The sequence below is a fragment of the Hyperolius riggenbachi genome, chromosome 7 (assembly GCF_040937935.1).
Source record: "Hyperolius riggenbachi isolate aHypRig1 chromosome 7, aHypRig1.pri, whole genome shotgun sequence".
In the NCBI taxonomy this organism is placed as follows: Eukaryota; Metazoa; Chordata; class Amphibia; order Anura; family Hyperoliidae; genus Hyperolius; species Hyperolius riggenbachi.
Genome location: NC_090652.1, coordinates 235,380,940 through 235,398,533, shown reverse-complemented (window position 1 = coordinate 235,398,533; position 17,594 = coordinate 235,380,940). Strand labels below are relative to the sequence as shown.

Here is a 17,594-nt window from a genome sequence, read left to right as displayed (position 1 = left end):
AAAGTGATCTTGTGTTTTCTGTAAAAATGGGAGCAAAGAATCATGCTTCAGACTACTAGATAACGATTACCTGCAACACACAGTAACTTCCATTCTTCTTTTTGGACAGAATTTTCAGAGCTTCCTCCTCATAACCTGGGGCCACAATGCCATCAGACACCTAGGCACAGCAGAAACATTCATCAGCACATCATTCTACACATCTTCTCTGTTCAACGCTGCAGTGCTTGAGATGTGGTGTGATCAGAGTGAATAAGTTTAGTTTCCCCACTAGAAATTTACCTGTGATGTTCTAAAGGCTCATACACACATCAGACTATAGTCTTTGGAAAATGAAAGATCACAGACCAATCTTACCACCCTTCATGTAGTATGAGAGCCATACCTTCAGTCTTTTCTATGGAGCTGAACTCCACATCAGAAAAAAATCTTTGCAAGAGGCTGCACACACAGAGGCTATACAGACACAAAAGATCAGTATCTGCAAAAGATCTGTTCCAGATCATCATACACATGATTCAACGGACATTCATCTGCAGATCAAGCAATCATCTGCAGATCTGAAAATCCATCCTGGTGGATCTGATCTGCAGATGAATGTCAGTTAAATCATGTGTGTATGATGATCTGCAGATCTCATAGACTATCATTGCAATTTGCAGGAATGGATTTTTGGCAGGAACAGATCTTTTGCAGATACTGATCTTTTGTGTCTGTACAGCATCTGTGTGTGAAGCATCTTGCAAAGATTTCTGTCTGATGTGGAGTTCAGCTCCATAGAAAAGACTGTGAAGGTATGGCCCTCATACTACATGAAGGGTGGTAAGATTGGTCTGTGATCTTTCATTTTCAAAAGACTATGGTCTGATGTGTGTATGGGGCCTTAGACTGGGAACCTGAACAGAATTCAGAGCATGACAAAATCTCTCCAACATGAAGCGGGACCACAGTAAAAATAAATTTCTGCACAGTAGTGTGGCCTCAATCACATCACTTTCCTGCTTGACAGCCCATGTACACTAGAGGCTCATGTGTTGCTTTATCTGAGGTCTTATGCATATTACATTTTATGCATCCATGGACATCTAAATTCACACAAACCTGATGCAAAAATGTGCACAATTGACACGTGGGCATAGGCTTAAGGGCCCATTCACACTAGAGCGTTGTGGCAAAATGCTCAAGCGCTTTTTAAAGCGCTAGTGCTATAATACCCTATGGGCCCGTTCTTACTTGGGCAATTTGCGTTAATCGCTGATTAATGCAAATCGCCAAATGCAAAAGTGTAGCCTGCACCATTTTCAGGCGATTTCCCGGCGATCGCGTTTCAGTGCTATAGAAGAAGTGCTAAATGCAATTACGGGAAAATCGCTGCATGTCCAGTGATTTTTCTGTGTTAAATTGCAGAAAAAAAAACCCTCACAATGTGTTTTTAAATGTGAATGGGGCCTAAAAGTGATCCTAGAGTGGGGAGATCAACATAGCAGGCAAGTTAAGCCACCCACTTCAATAAAGTTGGCAGCTTCTCACTTTTCCCCTGTAAATAGAAGCAAACCCAATGCAGTTTAGAAAAAAAAAAAAAAAAAAAAGTTAAGACCTAAGGAAGCCTTTGGATGCTCAGGTCACCAGTGTCCTCCAAGACCACCCCCGATCCATCTGTTTGTGGATGCGCACAAGCACGGTCGCACTGCAAGAACTCGTGCAGGCCGGCCTCATGGGGCAGGAAGTGCAGCCACGAGAACATGAGCACTTGGACATGTTCAAAATGTTCCGATTGAGGATGACAGGAATTCCTTCTACCTAGGCAAGTATATAAAGCTTTATTCGGACCTCCTGGGGTCCACTTTAACGAAAACCTGAACTGCAGGCCAAGCTCTTGATCACACCTTCAACAGCACAAATCAGGTAAACCACAACTATCCTCTTACCTCACGAGAGATTATCTTTGCAGTTGGAACATCACAAACATCTGATATGGCAATGAAGTCTCCAAAGGAGGACATCCTGTCAGCACCTACAAACATCACAAGCCTTAAAATAGTCCAGAGATTTGACCAATTTGATTTTGATAGCTTTAAAAGGAATGTTGACGTTACCTCTCGCTCTGGCATATGCGGTTGCTAATGGTGTTAGTGATGAATACAGATCCTGAACCATGCACACTTGGGCTTCTTCTTCTGTTAGTGGAACACCCACAGCAGCACCTAGTGAGACAAAATTACAATACCCTAACATTTTCCAGATTTCCATTCCACAATTGATCTCCAAGACTAGTTTCCACTGCTGTGATTCCCTCAGTATCCTCATATGAATTTGTCTGCCAAGCTAGGTGTGGGGCACAGCAATGCATGTGAATGGCCAATGGGAGGTGAAACGACATCAAAGCAGTTCTGCCTATCCTGGCAGCATGAACAGAGCATTACATTAGTTTTTACATTTTTCACTCAGTACTTTAAGTGAGGATACAGATTCTTGAAGGCTTGTTACCTGCTGGGCTCACATGCTTGAAGGAGGTGGCTGCAGGCAGATTCAGAGCTTTCTTCAGCTCCCTCACCAGCTGCCAGGCATTCAAAGCATCACACAGGTTAATGAAGCCAGGGGATCCATTCACAACTGGGAAAACAAAACCAGAACAAGTCCTTAGATTATACTACCACTGTAAAAATCAGGGCTGTGAAAGGCTACACACACCCCTCTAACTCCTACTAAGTATAAAGTAAAAGTGGAAATATGATAAAATGTGCTAGTTCAGCTAATAAGACACCATAAACAAACTTGTAAATACAGTAACAGCCCTGCTTAGTCCACAAAAATTAAAGGAAAAAAAAACTACTGGTACTAGTGCTGCTGCAATAAAGCAGTCATATTTATAAAATCAGCTCTACCTGGTTGTGACTATCTGATGTGTACTCCGGAATCTTTTATAATACATTACAACTCTGCTCTAACAATAAAGCCTGATGTGTAGTTGCGTCACTACACTTCTAAAAGCAACTTACAAAACTTTCCTTATGCTTCCATGGTAGCACAATGGGTATTGGCCCCACCCCTAATACTTTGCCGCTATGGACGCATTGGGAAAGGAAAATTACAGTTATTGTAAGTATACAATTCTTGATTACATATTGTGGCTAACCATTGTCTAGAGACCCATATGACTGGATCTGGGAGAAGAAAAAAGAGAAAAAAAAAAGTAACGTGGAGTTATGCATCAGGTTTAAAGCATACATACCAGTTATACCCAGTTAAAATTTTCAGACTGATCCAAAGACAATGCCCACCTCTATGGCATAGCTATAATCTTTCCAAGCTTGCGGGTCAGCCAGACGACAAGTAGTTAGATACATCACGGGATCAATTTGTACATCAAATATTTGCTGAAGGGACCTTTGGAACGCTGCATGTACCACTGTAAAGTTTTAATCACCTAGGCACTCCCTGTTCTGATCAGCAAAGGCTTGCTGTGCAGTTTATTAGAAAGGCCTGCATGATTTTAACTTGGGCAACACAACAGTTCAAAAATAAAATGCTGCTTCAAAAAGATATCAAATTTAATTCCAGGTATTACAAGGCTTTTATTACACAAACCCTCAGAAGTGAAAGGTTACATCATGCTCTGTGGCATGGATTTAGGCCGGGTTCACATTAAGACGCATCCGGCCATACACTTGCGTTCCACTCCGTGAGCGGAAACGCAATTTAGGAACGTTTGCTCCGATGAGCAGAACAGAACATACCAATGTGAACTTTCCTATCGGGAAAGCATTGCTGCGGCTGCTGCGTTCTGCTCATTGGAGCGGAACGTAGGCTGAAAACAGCCTGATGTGAACAGAGCCATAGGCTACATACGAGATTTAAAAAAAAAAAAAAAAAAAAAAAAAAAAAGTCTTTGGAAAAGGCAAGATCACAGACCAATTTTACCCACTTTCCATGTAGTATGAGAGCCATACCTACACAGTCTATTCTATGGAGCCGAACTCCATCAGATAAAAATCTTTGCACGAAGCTGTACACATTCAACAGATCAGTATCTGCAAAAGATCTGTTCCTGCAAAAGGCATGCATAGTCTGAGATCTGCAGATCCTTATACACACACCTTGTTTGACAATCAGATCCACCAGGATGGATTTTCAGATCTGCAGAGGATTGTCAGATATGCAGATGGATGTCTGTTAAACAAGGTGTGTATGAGGATCTGCAGATCTCAGACTATGAATGCATTTTGCAGGAACAGATCTTTTGCAGATACTAATCTTTTGAATGTGTACAGCATCTTTGTGTGCAGCATCTTGCAAAGATTTTTATTTGATTGGGAGTTCAGCTCAATAGAATAGACTGTAGTGTATGCTCTCATACTACAAGGAATGGTAAAATTGGTCTGATCTTGCCTTTTCCAAAGACTTTTATCTCAAGTGTGTATGTAGCCTAAAGGTAGCCATACACTGTTCGATTTGCCATCAGATTCGACCAACAGATAGATCCCTCTCTGATCGAATCTGATCAGAGAGGCATCGTATGGCTACCTTTACTGCAAACAGATTGTGAACCGATTTCAGCCTGAAACTGTTCACAATCTGTGGGGGTGGTGGTGCTGCCACCCCCCCCCCCCCCGCATACATTACCTGCTCCGCTGGCACGAGTCCTCCCGGTCACCACTGCGCTGTCTGCGCTCTGGTCTCCAGGTCCGGCATGCTTTGCTTCTTCCTGCCCGGCAGAAAGTTTAAAGAGCAGAGCGCCCTCTACTGTTTAAACTTCCTGCCGGGCAGGAGGAACTGAATCATGAGAGACCAGAACGGACACGGAGCAGCGGTGACCGGGGTAGTCGCGCCGGCGGAGCAGGTAATGTATTGCCGCTCTATTGCGTCGGGCAATCGAACGCCGCTCGCGACGTTCTCCCTACTTGCGGGCGATCGACGGTAATTTTCCGCACGGAGCGATCGGACGAAATGGATCGAAATTTGGCGTGTAGCGCGAACGACTGGCAGCAGATTCGATCCCAGTGATCGAATCTGCTGTCGAAACGGCGGCAAATCGGGCCAGTGTATGGCCAGCTTAACTCCTCTCGGAATCTGATAGGGAAAAGCTGGAATCTACATACATGAACCATTATATGTTCAGACATGCAACTAAATATTTTGAAGCAAACCTGTGAGATCCACGGTTTTAAAATGTAGATACTTACCTCAGTAGAGGGAAGCTTCTGGCTCCACAAAGGCTTCCAACATCCTCCTCCCAACCACCAATCCAGTGCTGGTCACACTCCTGCAAGCAAAAGAGCGCAGCCACAGGACATCCTGCATCTATTCAGCAGCACAGAGCCACTGCTTGAACTTGGCAGAAAACAAAAAAAAAAAAAAAAAAAAAATGTAAGCCCGTTTGGCTCTGTGCTGCTGTGCAGACATGAGCAGTCTGCACAGTGCAGCAAAGCTCCATCAACAAGCCTTAGAGGAGCAAAGAGTTTCCTTCTACACAAGTACACATTTGGGGAATTTTCCCCATCAGGTGCACTTTAAAATTTTGTGAATCCAACTATTAAAGTTGGTTAAAATGGTCTTCTTGACAACAGGAAAGACCAAAAGATCATATGACTATAGGATGGCCTAACCAGGATTTAGGAATTTTGATGAGCAACTATACTACTCCTTACACAGCAAGTTGTGCCTTTCACTTTTTTTTATTTAAATAGGCCCGAGAGATGCCCCCTATCTGTATATAGTTTAAAGTTTCTAATCCCCCCTCATCTGTGACTTAATCACCACTGTAATTTGATCTTAGCTTTGTCAGCTCAGGAATCTCCTTTGTCACAGTAAAGCAGCTAATTTGTAAACACAGGATGTTAACATGTCTGCTTCTATGGAAGCAGGAAGTAGACACTGCAGATTTACAGACTCTGCTTTAAAGAAATATCAGGAAAAACAGGGGTGGGGGGAATGCATTTACCTCCAGCCCCTGGAAACTTGTGTCCCTTGCTGCAACTCCACTAAGCAGGCCCCCTGGGGTCCCCTCTGTAGCAGCTGCTGACCCTGCGAGGTCAGTGGCTACTGTGCTCACACTAGTCTCCAGAAGTGTTCTGTGCAGGCACAGAAGTACTGCACCTGTGTAAAACTCTCCTGGTGACAGGAGCGTGAGCGATGTGGCTGTGCACTGGCACAGAAGCCACAGACCTCAACGGGTCGGCAGATGTTATGGAAGGGAGCCTGGATGACCCGCTGAGAGCAAAGCTGTGGTGAGGGACGCAAGCTGCCAGGGGCTGGAGGAAGCCCTAGGTAGAGTAAATAGTTTATAATTTTCCTTGATCCTTCCTTTAAAGGTTATTATGCTGTTGTGCATCTTTAGAGCAGAGAGGAAGTTCTGAGTTCAGGTCTGCTTTAAAGGGAAGCGACACAAGATAGGTGTGTATATACAGTGCCAAGTGCAAAAATATGCTGTGTTGCTCTATTCCCTCTGCATGAAAAATCATATTTAGCTATGCTTCAGTGGGGACCCAGTCAGACTATAGTCTACTTCACTGGCCAGGAATTGCAGCCATAAAATACTTTCCTGACAGACAACTGTCAGGAAAGTAACCCAAGTTTGAGCGCGTCTTTCAAATTTATTGTAGTAAGAGTGTCAGATATTGACTACTATGAGCAGATTGTGTAGGTTAGCCCTCATACTACAGGGAAGTGTGTATATGCTCTTGAAGTTATGAAATGCCATCAGGTCATGTCCATAGCAGTACCTGGAAACACTGCTCTGCAGGTACAAGACAGCTAGTTCCACTTACCAGTGAGAGGCAGCTGGGCTCCGCGAGTGAAGAGCTGAGCAGGCACCTGGTGAGGATTAATTCCATAGCGGAGCGGAAGCTGGGACACACCTCTACTATACTGCTTGCGGAAATAATCTGAGATGGCATCATCGTACTGTGCAGTGTGAGTGAATGCCTGCAGGAACAACAACATGTTACACTACATGCCACAAATTAGTAGAACTTTTAATAAGGTACCGCACAAAGGAAAGAGTGCACACAAACATCTACCATATTTTCTGGACCATAAGACGCACCTAAGTTGAGGACAAAAACAGGGTGAAAATAAATAAACCTGGTGCCTCTGTGTGGTGCAGGGGCATCTTGTGAATCTTTTCCCCTCAATCTCCCCCCCCCCCCGTACCTCCTGTGTCATCTGTCACTCTTGTTCTCCTGTGTCTTCCATGACTGGCACCTAGTAAGTGACATACTTACCAAGGCAGCCCCGCGATGAGCCGATGCAGGGGTTCCTTCCTTGTGTCAGCGCTGCTTCAGCTTATCGGGTCCTTGTGTAAGACTGAGTGGCCAATCCGGCAGGGGAACCGTCCAATCAGCACCCCTGTTCTAACTGGACACAGAGCTCAGTCACTGGCCAAGTATGGAACTCCAGCAGTGACTGGTCAGTGATGGAGCTCTGGTCCCACCAGTGGGACTGTCAGGTCTAGTGACAACAGCAGGTAATGCCGATTGGACAGTTCCCCTGCAGCGCCCCCGCCGGATTGGCCACTCAGTCTTAAACAAGGACCCGGTAAGCTGGAGCTATAGGGCATGAGGAAGAAATCCCAGCATAGCTCATGGCGGGACTCAAAACGGCTGCCTTGGTAAGTAGGTTACCTACTAGGGGGGCCAGTCACTGAAGACACAGGGGACAAAAGAGGCACGGGGTGGGTGGGGTTGTCATTGGGGACAGAAGAGGCACCGGAGGACAAAAGAAAGACACCACTGGGACAGAACCTTTTGACCATAAGACACCCCGACTCCCCCCCCCCCCTCCACACACTTTTGGGGGAGAAAAAGTGCATCTTATGGTCTGAAAAACAGTAATTTTCATTGGTAAATTTTACCATTTCCATGTAGTACAAGGGCCAACAGATTATGAATACTATGACTGAATGGTGTAGGTAGGTACACATTACATGGAGGTGGTTAAATTAGCCAATCAAAATTTGATGGTGTACATACAGTACACCAATCATTCTGTTGCCCAAAGAGTAACCGTCAGGCTGCAGAAGCTAATTTAAACCTCTATTCTCCTGTGTTAAACAGTTTAGAAGGAAGCCAAAAAGGCATTAGTGAAGATAAAAATCTTACCTTTGATGTGTGCTTATCAGCAAAGCTGTTAGACCCAAGCAGGACGCAAGCCGCATACTATACTGCAAAGCATTCTGGGGCCCTCCCCTCGGCTGCTAATTAGACGTTACAGCAGCTTGTAATCAGTCCAGCGCGTAGCACTGATAAATCTCCGGGCAGAGTACACTGCAGGAGTCAGCTATTGTTCCTAGCCACATGGCTCATTAATATTCACTGCACACTGTTATTCAGTACGAGCTTTTCTGTGATCAGGAAGCAGGCAGGACATGACGACACAATTGGCTTCATAGAAGACAGAAAAACATGGAACCTGCCATGAGCTGTCAGGAGCATCAATCTCCGCATATTCTATATAAAAATTCTGTGAAGTACAAACGTGGACAGTGAAATGCATATGTAATGTAAGTACAGCCAATCTTTAGCTACTGATATATGGGTTTATTTTCTCTGAGACCTTATACCTAACAGCTCCTCTTTAAAGAGGCACTATGGCAAAAACCGCTAGCAGATTTGTAAAACGCTAGCGGTTTTTGAAGCATTTTTCTTATGAAGAGTTTTGCGGTTTTGTGTAGCAGATTACAGATATTGTTACAGTAAAGCTACTGTAACAAAAACGCCTGGAAAACCGCTCTGATCTGGCGTTTTTCCTATACTTAACATTGGAGGCAGAAACGCCTCCGAAATCCAAAAAATGCTGTAGTCCGGGAATATGCGTTTCAGCTAAAACCGACCAGCACTGGTGTGCACCAGCCCATTGAAATACATTAGAAAAGCGGATTTACAGGCGGATGTGGCTGGCGGATCGCATCCAAATCCGCGCGGTGTGCACTGGGCCCTAGTGAATGGCAGTTGCTCTGTCCAACTGCCCAAAAAAAAAAAAAAAAAAAAAAGACAAAAACTGTAGCGAGCAGGGAAGCTGGCCAGCATTGTTTAACCACTTGATGACCAGTGTTAACACCCCCCCCCCTCCCTAACGACCAGCCTGTTTAGCTCAGCTGGGCAGCGCAGCTTCTTCAGCCTCCTGCACAGCCCAGCTATGGAGCCCAGCAATCGGACTCGCCTTTTTGTCCCTAAGGGGACATGCCGATGGAGGGATCTGATCGCTGTGGCAGTTTTTTCCCCCTCAGCCTGTATAGGCCGCTTATCCCTCCCTCCTCCCCTGACTTGGAACAGGACTGCGATCTGTCCTGTTCTGCCTCTTAGGCATCAGCCTATGAGAGGACGGCGATACCCAGCCAGAGGCCAGAGATCCTTGAGAGCGCAGCGATGTACAGTTGTAAACAAAGGGTATTTCTTTCCCCTTTCGTTTACAAACAGCCTGCTAGCCACGATCAGCAGCTAGTAGGCTAATCATGGAGATCCGCTCCATGCACTGGCAGGGAACGATCGCGCATGTGCGTGGCAGTACCCTGCCAAACTGCAGCTCCAGGACTTGACACCGCGGTCACGCCTATTGGCGTGAGGCGGTCTTGAAGTAGTTAAATCCTTTTTAGGGAATATCTTTATAAATAAAACCCTTGCTGAGAATCCCCTATTAAGAGATGGACTAGTCCAAAACCTGTTGCTTCTTGCTCTGCCTCCATGAGCAGCAAAATCCTCGACCAAGAAAGTAGTGGATTTTGCAGGGGATTGGAGAGGGGGGTTAAAGACCTCTCGTTCTGCCGCAGGATAGCGACGGTTTAACAGCGGCAAACATGCCTCACAGATAAAAGGGAAAAAGCCATTTTTAAACTGGCTTCAGTGTTTATATCACTGGATCAAACTGCCAAATTCCTGACTTGTTGCAAAAGAGATTAACGTGCGAATCCTTTACCAAAATAATCACTCCCATGTTCAGCTCACCTTCAAGGCCAGCTGGCAGCGCCTGTCTAATGTTGTGTCCTTCTGGTCAGATTTTTCCATCTCCTCTGCAATATTGGTGTAATCACTGGGGTCACAGAGAACAGTAACACGGGCGTGATTCTTTGCAGCTGCCCGCAACAGGGTTACACCACCTAAATAAATCACATATAATCCACAATGACTATAGATTGCATTTAGTGGTTTTGGCAGATAAACACCAACGTGGTAGGGATTGTCAATGAGATGCAAATAACTGTTATAAGACACAGCTCGGGGTCCCTTTAACTCAGACTTATCTGGGTCTTCCCAGCATCCTCCTGGCCCTCTCCGATAGAGGCACCAGTAACGTGCTGTTCTCTAAAGACAGAGCCGCACATGAGCAGGACTCTTACAGCGGCCGTTGTGACGACACAATGGCTATGCGCCGGGGAGAGTATGCGCAACTTCACCCAGAGTGGGCGCGTTACTGGAGCAGCCAGTGGGACAGCAGAGGGGGTCAGGAGGATGCTGGGAAACTCACAGGCGACAAAGGGCTGGAGGAAGCCCCAGGTTTTTTTTTTTTTTTTTTTTTAATTCCACAGCTCAGGGTCCCTTTAAAGCAGCACTACGTAAATGTATGCAGCTTGAAAATGAACCAACCGAATTCCACATTGATGGGATCCATTTGGTCCATTTTCAAGCTGTGTATATTTGCATAGAAATTTGCATAATACTGCATCAACTCAAGATTTGCATCCCCCTGACCATCCCTTAGTAGAGGATTGCCTGCTCTTAAGTTCTTATTTTTCCCCACTTTTCTTATGTTTTACAATGGAATAGTAGGAAAAGTAAATATGAACTCTGTGGCAGAGGCCCAGGTTAACCCTCACCCAACTCACACCATTAGTGTAGTGTAGTTAAGACAGGAGTGCCCAGATATCCAGTAATAAAAGGATTGTTCTGATCCACATAAAAAAATAAATAAAAATAAAATAAAACACCTTAGAGCTACTGACAAAAGGCGGCATCGGCTAGTTAATGGCCTTGCGGTAGCATTCCGCACTAGTTGCAGGTCTGTTTGGAAGGCCTATACAGAGAGCACTGCAGTAGTCCTGCCTTGATGTGATGGAGGCATAAACTAGGGTTGTAAGATCCGCTTAATCCTTGCAATGTTCCTTAGGGGGAAGAGGAATATTTCACAGCAGCAGAGATTTGATTCCTGAAGTTAAATTCCCCATCAGTACACAGGCAGGGCTGGTTCTCATGAAGCAAAGTGAAATATTTGCATCAGGTGCAGCGTTTACAGGGGCAGTTTGTATAGGTGTTTACACTTACAGCATGCAATCAGAGGAAAAGCAGCTAATTGTTCTGTGTGAGGAGTCTGAACATAATGGAGGGGGAGGCAGGAGTGTATCAGTGTTTCATTTGACTTGCACAGCAGAAGGGAGGAGGTGGCACAGCTGTCCTGACTGAGGAAAGGAGTGGCTGAGTGTGAGCAGTTTGTCACAGACTCACAGCTAGCCGGTTGTCTATTGTGTCGAGTTGCAGCATGTCATGTGAACATTAAATGAATTAGAGTAAATTGTCGGGTGCTGTGCAATTAATCCAAAAATCAGGGGTCGGGTGCATACGCCTGAGGAATTCAACTGACGAAACGCGTTATGTGCTCTGTGAAGCCAGACACGGAAGTTGCCTCTAGATGGCGTCCCCCGTGCCTCCACACTCCCCTTAGTTTTGGGCTAATGCGACCTTATGGTCGCACTAAGAGGACCCGCTAACCTCACAGTAGGTGCAACCTTATCGTCACATCAGGAAGATTGTACACCGTCACTGCTGCATCGTTATCAGACCTAGACCAAGAAGTTTGCTGTGTGGTAGCGTAATGTCCATTTAGACATCCCGCCCAGGTCAACCTGATTTGCAGCCAAAGCCATACCTATTGGTCACGCGAGTCAGAAAGGCCTTCGGCCACACCATTTTCTGATTGAGGTTTGGCCCATTGGTCAGTAATGACTGCGTACATGTATCTACATAAAGGCATGCCCTAAATATGTGGTATGTAGAATTCTAGCATTTGATTAATACATTGATTACATTTAATATACTCTGCGCTCACTAATGCTATGATATAAAGGCTCAATCTAAATTCCCACTATAGACTTGTCCCCATCATAGAATACTAGCTGATGGCCCAGCTTTGCCCGGGTCTGCATTTGGCTGGTGTTGGCTCTGCCCACTTTTCTAACCTTAACAATTACTCAATGACCAAGTTTAAGACCTCTGCAGTCTTTGGCATCAATAATTTGCATTGAAATTATTAGCGCATGCTTGTCTCTGGTTAGATTCAGACACTACAGCATCCACATAGATGAGCAGGGCTGCCAGCCTCCATATACCTCCCACTTCAGTTGCTTTTAAGTGTACAGAAAACTTGATTTACCTAGGGCTTCTTCCAGCCCCCTCCAGTCTATGTGGTCCCCTGCTGTCCTACTGATTCACTGTCAGCCCCAGTAAAGCCCCCCAACTGAGTCAGCCAGGGACCACTGCACATGCATGCCTCCTTGATTGTGCTCCTGTGGCAGGGTGCATTCTGCACCTGGTAAGAACATCTTTTCTGTACACTTAGGGAACCTTTAAATAATTTGTCTGCCTTGTTTAGTAAAATGCATTGTGCAATCAAACAATTTGTAGCTGCAGAGAGCTACAGACAAAATAGTGACCTTGGAGCTATGAAAGAAACCATGGAAAAACAAAAACTAGACTAAGCACTGAAAGATAAGTGTTAGCAGGGCATTGACCTGATTAACCCTAAAACACCCAGAAACTCTGCAAGCTAATAGTTACCGATATCAATCTGCTCCACAGCTTCCTCCACTGTGACACCAGGGGCAGACACGGTCTTCACAAAGGGATACAGGTTACACACAACCACTCTGTTAGGAATTAAACCAGGTTTAGTAAATGCATCAGTAAGAAGTTTTCCTCAATAAACTATGCAAAGCGAGGGCCCATTTTCACACACACAAAAAAAAAAAAAATAAAAACACCACACACTAAAAGTGTTATATGTGGTACAAGTAGGGGTAGTTGTAGCTCTCTGGCTGACAGCGGTCTTGTTTCAGTATTTTTAAATTTGAAGCCGATAACAATGTGCCACATTTAGGGCTCGTTTCCACTACAGCGAATCTGCATGCGTTTCCTGCATGCAGATTCGCTCAACCAACACAAGTGGATGGCGGCGATTCCACTTGTCAGGAATTCTGTGCGGCTCGTTATGCAGAAAAAAATCTGCATAGCAGAGCCGTCATAATTCGCACGCGAATCATCGGTCATATAACTAAATAGGAAAACCGCAAGCACTTGAGCAAGCAGTTGAGGTTTTTAAACGAAAAAGCACGGCGTTTGTTTAAAAACCCATGTCAATGCTTGCCGACATTGACATGGTTAAAATCGTGTCATTACAATCGTGAACGATTCCGCATGGAAATGCCAATGTTCCGCAAACGTATGCGGATTAGTTGACGCATTTTCCCGCGAGCAAATCGCACCGCACAAGTGGAAACATACCCTTAGTAGCAAAACTGACATAATTAGACCACCTGAACGAACAAAGTACACCATTAGCTTTCCAGCAGACAGCTCTCAGCAATAGGCACATTGAACAGAATTCCACCCATAGAAGCTAATTGATCAGTCCATATTATATTGCTCAGCCGTGCCCCCTGCTGTTTATAATTGTTAAAGAGACACTGAAGCGAAAAAAAAAAATTATGATTTGTATGTGTAGTACAGCTAAGAAATAAAACATTAAGATCAGATACATTAGTCTAATTGGTTCCAGTACAGGAAGAGTTCAGAAACTCCAGTTATCTCTATGCAAAAAAAGCAATTAAGCTCTGTGACTTTCAAAGTCAGTGGAGAGGGCTGTTATCTGACTTATATTATCTCAAGTGTTATTGAACTATTTACTTTTTCTCTGCCAGAGGAGAGGTCATTAGTTCACAGACTGCTCTAAAAGAATCATTTTGAATGCTGAGTGTTGTGTAATCTGGACTTACTGTATATAGAATGATGCAATGTTAGAAAAAAACACTATACCTGAAAAAAAAAATGAGAATATTTTCTTTGCTGCTAAACTTCTAGTAATTATTCATAGTACACAACCAATTCATTTTTTTTGCTTCAGTGTCTCTTTAAACATCTACAAAAGATGTAATATATCTGTTATTGCCCCAATACATGCAGATTGCATATACAATATCATCATTTTACCATTACCCAGGGAAGATCCTTTACCTGACATTGCTGAAGCCCTGTTTGGAAAGATCTGCTTGGTCTTCAGAAGTTTCCCTCGCCAGGATACCTGCAACAAGAAAATGTTCAGACACAAGCAGTACAGAAACCACAGAAGAAAGCTACAACACTGGGCAGGCACACCACCCCTTCCTTACTAGTACTTCTGTATGAAGCCACCATAAAAGTGAGAATCCAACCCAACTGCAGGTCAGGCAGTTCCACTTTACTCTGGAAACTGCTCTTCACCATCCCCAACATAGTAATGTGGCTCTCCACCATTCTTAATCAGGGAATGTGGGTGGGCAGCATTGTTATAGAACCAAGTTTGGCTTCCACTTTAAAGCTGGTGTGGAAGGAAAGCCATCATTACAGAACTTCGTTAGAGCTCAACGTTTATTACAGCTGTAACGAGATGCATATGATATGGAGGCTGCCATATTTCCTTTTAAAGAGGCTACTGAACCCTCCCCTTCCCCCAGGGATACTTACCACAGGAGGGGGAAGCCTCAGGGTCCCAATGAGGCTTCCCCCTCCCCTGTAGATTCAGGGAATCCAGTGCTGGCTCCCCAAATCCTCCCCCTACAAAGCTTGATTTTTTATTCACATCTCCAGGATCCAGTGCAGGTGCAGCAGCGGCTCTACGTTTGGGCTAGGCGGAAATAGCTGAACCCAATCATATCTGCTCTACTGTGCAGCAAAGGGACTCACGCATGCGAAGTAGAGCAGATTGATTGGGTTTGGCCATTTCCTTAACCCAAAGAGTGGTTAGTGCACCTGCTCAGGATCGAGTTAGGCAAATATTTAACTCGCACCACTTTGGGGGACCCTGGCACTTTAACAGAGGACAGAGAAATCTCGTTAGGATCCAGAGGCTTCCCCCATTCCGAGGCAAGTATCCCCCAGAGGGATTTTTTTAAATTTTAAATTAGATTCTCTTTAAATAATATCAGTTGCCTGGTAGCACTGACAATCCTCTGCCTCTAACACTTAGCCACAAACCCTGAACAAGCATGCAGCAGATCAGGCGTTTGACAATATTGTCAAGAGCTAACAAGATTAGCTGCATGAGTGTTTTAGACACTATTGCAACCAAAATAGATCAGGGCTGCCAGGTAACCAGTATTGTTTAAAAGGAAATAAATATGGCAGCATCCATATCCCTTGTTACAGCTGTCCTTTAAAGTAGTTCAGTAAATGTTAATTTGTTCCAATCAAACCATATTGCTTTTGACTCACCTGCATGCACTGCAGGGTGAAGGGTCTTCACACGTCCACCAAGCATCTCTGGAAATCCAGTAAGATCAGAGACATCTCTACAAAAGTAAAATGTATAAGATGTGTGGAGGTTTCACAACTACCGGTATACACAATAGTGACATGCCATCCCACAGCCATCTCCAGTAGCCTCAGAACCCTAAGGGCATGCTGATGCAATTTCTGTGTTTTCATAGGGTCATCAACACTAACATTTGCACAGTCAGGCCTACCAACAGGTCACAAAGAATACCATGATGTGAAGGGAGGCTAAGGCTGCCCATTAGAGATGGGAAGTTCGGATCTTTTCAATGATTCGAATCGCATCATTGAAAAGATCCAGATCTTTGATCCGAATAATTTTTACTAGGGAAGCATTCGGGGGTGAAATGACTAGCAGGAGAGGACTTTCCCTGCAGTGGACAGAGAAGGGGAGGGTGGTGGACAGACAGAAGGGGAGGATGGTGGACAAAGGGGTGAGCAGAGAGCAGAAATGTTTTTTGCACACATTATCCACATGTTGCAATCATATGCTCACAGTGAAAGAAAGCATTCCCCACCCTAATGTGTCCTGTTTTCACCTCCAACACACATCATAAATTTAGGGAGAAGTGAAGTGCAGCTGTTTAGAGCTGAGTGCAGGAGGATCATATTGCACTGCAATCACAGTGCCTGCCCTTCTAGCCCAGCACACTGTTTGCAAAGTTACTGAGCTGTGCTTCTGAGCCAAAAGTGTCCCATTTGTTCACTATGCAGCACTACGGAACAGAGTCTAAAATTAGCAGCACATTATAGCCAGTACATGTGCTCTACACATATGGCAGTGGCACCGATGTTCCCTCTCTCATCTACCTGTCCCTGCAAGGCTGGCTCTCCTCCAACAGAGCGATCCACCTGCGCTCTGCTTCCAGGACCCCCCCCCCCCCCCCCTGCCCGCTTGGGGGGGGGTTGCCACTCCTGGCTCCACCCCCTTTGTGATCCGAATCGTTCATTTTGGTGATCCGAATTTTTTGTGAGTCGAATCATCCGGATCAAAGATCCGAATCGTTCATGATCCGGACAACACTACTGCCCATAAACCGAAAGTGTTGTACTGTAGTCACATGTAATTTAACTAGGGCAGGGTTCCCCAAACTTTCAGTCAAGGGCCGGGTCAACATACTTCAGACTGCTGGGGAGCCAGAACATACATAAAATGACAATTTAAAAACATTACATTGAATCTAGGTATTGATTCCCCCCAATCAAGCCCGGAGGAGAACTCGCAGCAGACATTCAGTCATGCAGCGCCCGAAGAACATCTTTGTGCACCAGAAGCATACCCAGGTGACAACCTGCCGTCCAGTTGGACAGCAGTGTCACCTGATGCAGGATTGGAAGACTGAATTAGTGCTCGCTGGCTTCTACAGTATGTGGATGCGTAGTGTCAGCACTGCTATTCTATATGCGGGCCAACGCTATTTAAAGGTGCATTGGGCCACATCTATAAGTTCCACATTTTGTGTTTGGGGGGCCAGTGAAAAAGCCTCGGGGGCCACATTCGGCCCACGGGCCTTAATTTGAGGACCACTGAATAGGGCTTTAAAGTGAACCAGAGGCACCAAAAGAAAAAAACCTCCACACACTCCTAAAAAGCATAGCCTCTGGATCCTCCAGAGGATTCCCATGTCCTCCTGGAGACCAATGCCACTGCCCAGGACTCTCCTGAAGATAGAGATTGGGCTCTTAATGCGCATGCATGGCCATGCTGCACACACGCCAGTATGGCCTTGCCTATGCAATAGCATGAAGCTGCTTATGCGGCTTCAGCTTACAGGGCAGACGTGGCCATACTCATACAAGTGCAGTACAGCCACGCTCGTGCATGAACACAAACGCAGTCTCACTCAAATCTGACAAGCTGATTTTTACCCTTAGCACTTTAAGGCCAGTGTCATACCAATGGTGGAACAAATGCAAGCATCATTGGGCTCTATTCACAAAACCTATAAGTGACTAAATAAATAAAGAAAGCTTGTAAATGTGCTGGAAGACCAAAAACACACTTTGGGAGCTTAAGAGACTCAGAGCCAGAGTATTAAACAAGATTTACACATACCTGGGGCTTCCTCCAGCCCCATCCTC

At 45.1% G+C, this 17,594-nt stretch overlaps 2 protein-coding genes across 2 annotated transcripts in view; both read right to left on the bottom strand.

The window, feature by feature from the left end:
• LOC137524900 (uncharacterized) overlaps positions 1 to 17,594 on the bottom strand; it is a 366,090-nt gene that overhangs the window by 20,994 nt on the left and 327,502 nt on the right. The gene's annotated exons all lie outside the window — the stretch shown is intronic.
• ATIC (5-aminoimidazole-4-carboxamide ribonucleotide formyltransferase/IMP cyclohydrolase) overlaps positions 1 to 17,594 on the bottom strand; it is a 52,415-nt gene that overhangs the window by 21,997 nt on the left and 12,824 nt on the right. Inside the window, exons 3-11 of the mRNA XM_068245400.1 lie at positions 15,453 to 15,529; positions 14,217 to 14,283; positions 12,765 to 12,853; positions 9,942 to 10,093; positions 6,768 to 6,924; positions 2,488 to 2,613; positions 2,097 to 2,204; positions 1,929 to 2,014; positions 71 to 160 (exon numbers count right to left, since the gene is read on the bottom strand). Of these exons, the coding sequence (XP_068101501.1) occupies positions 71 to 160; positions 1,929 to 2,014; positions 2,097 to 2,204; positions 2,488 to 2,613; positions 6,768 to 6,924; positions 9,942 to 10,093; positions 12,765 to 12,853; positions 14,217 to 14,283; positions 15,453 to 15,529 (952 nt within the window). The remainder of the gene's footprint in view (positions 1 to 70; positions 161 to 1,928; positions 2,015 to 2,096; positions 2,205 to 2,487; positions 2,614 to 6,767; positions 6,925 to 9,941; positions 10,094 to 12,764; positions 12,854 to 14,216; positions 14,284 to 15,452; positions 15,530 to 17,594) is intronic.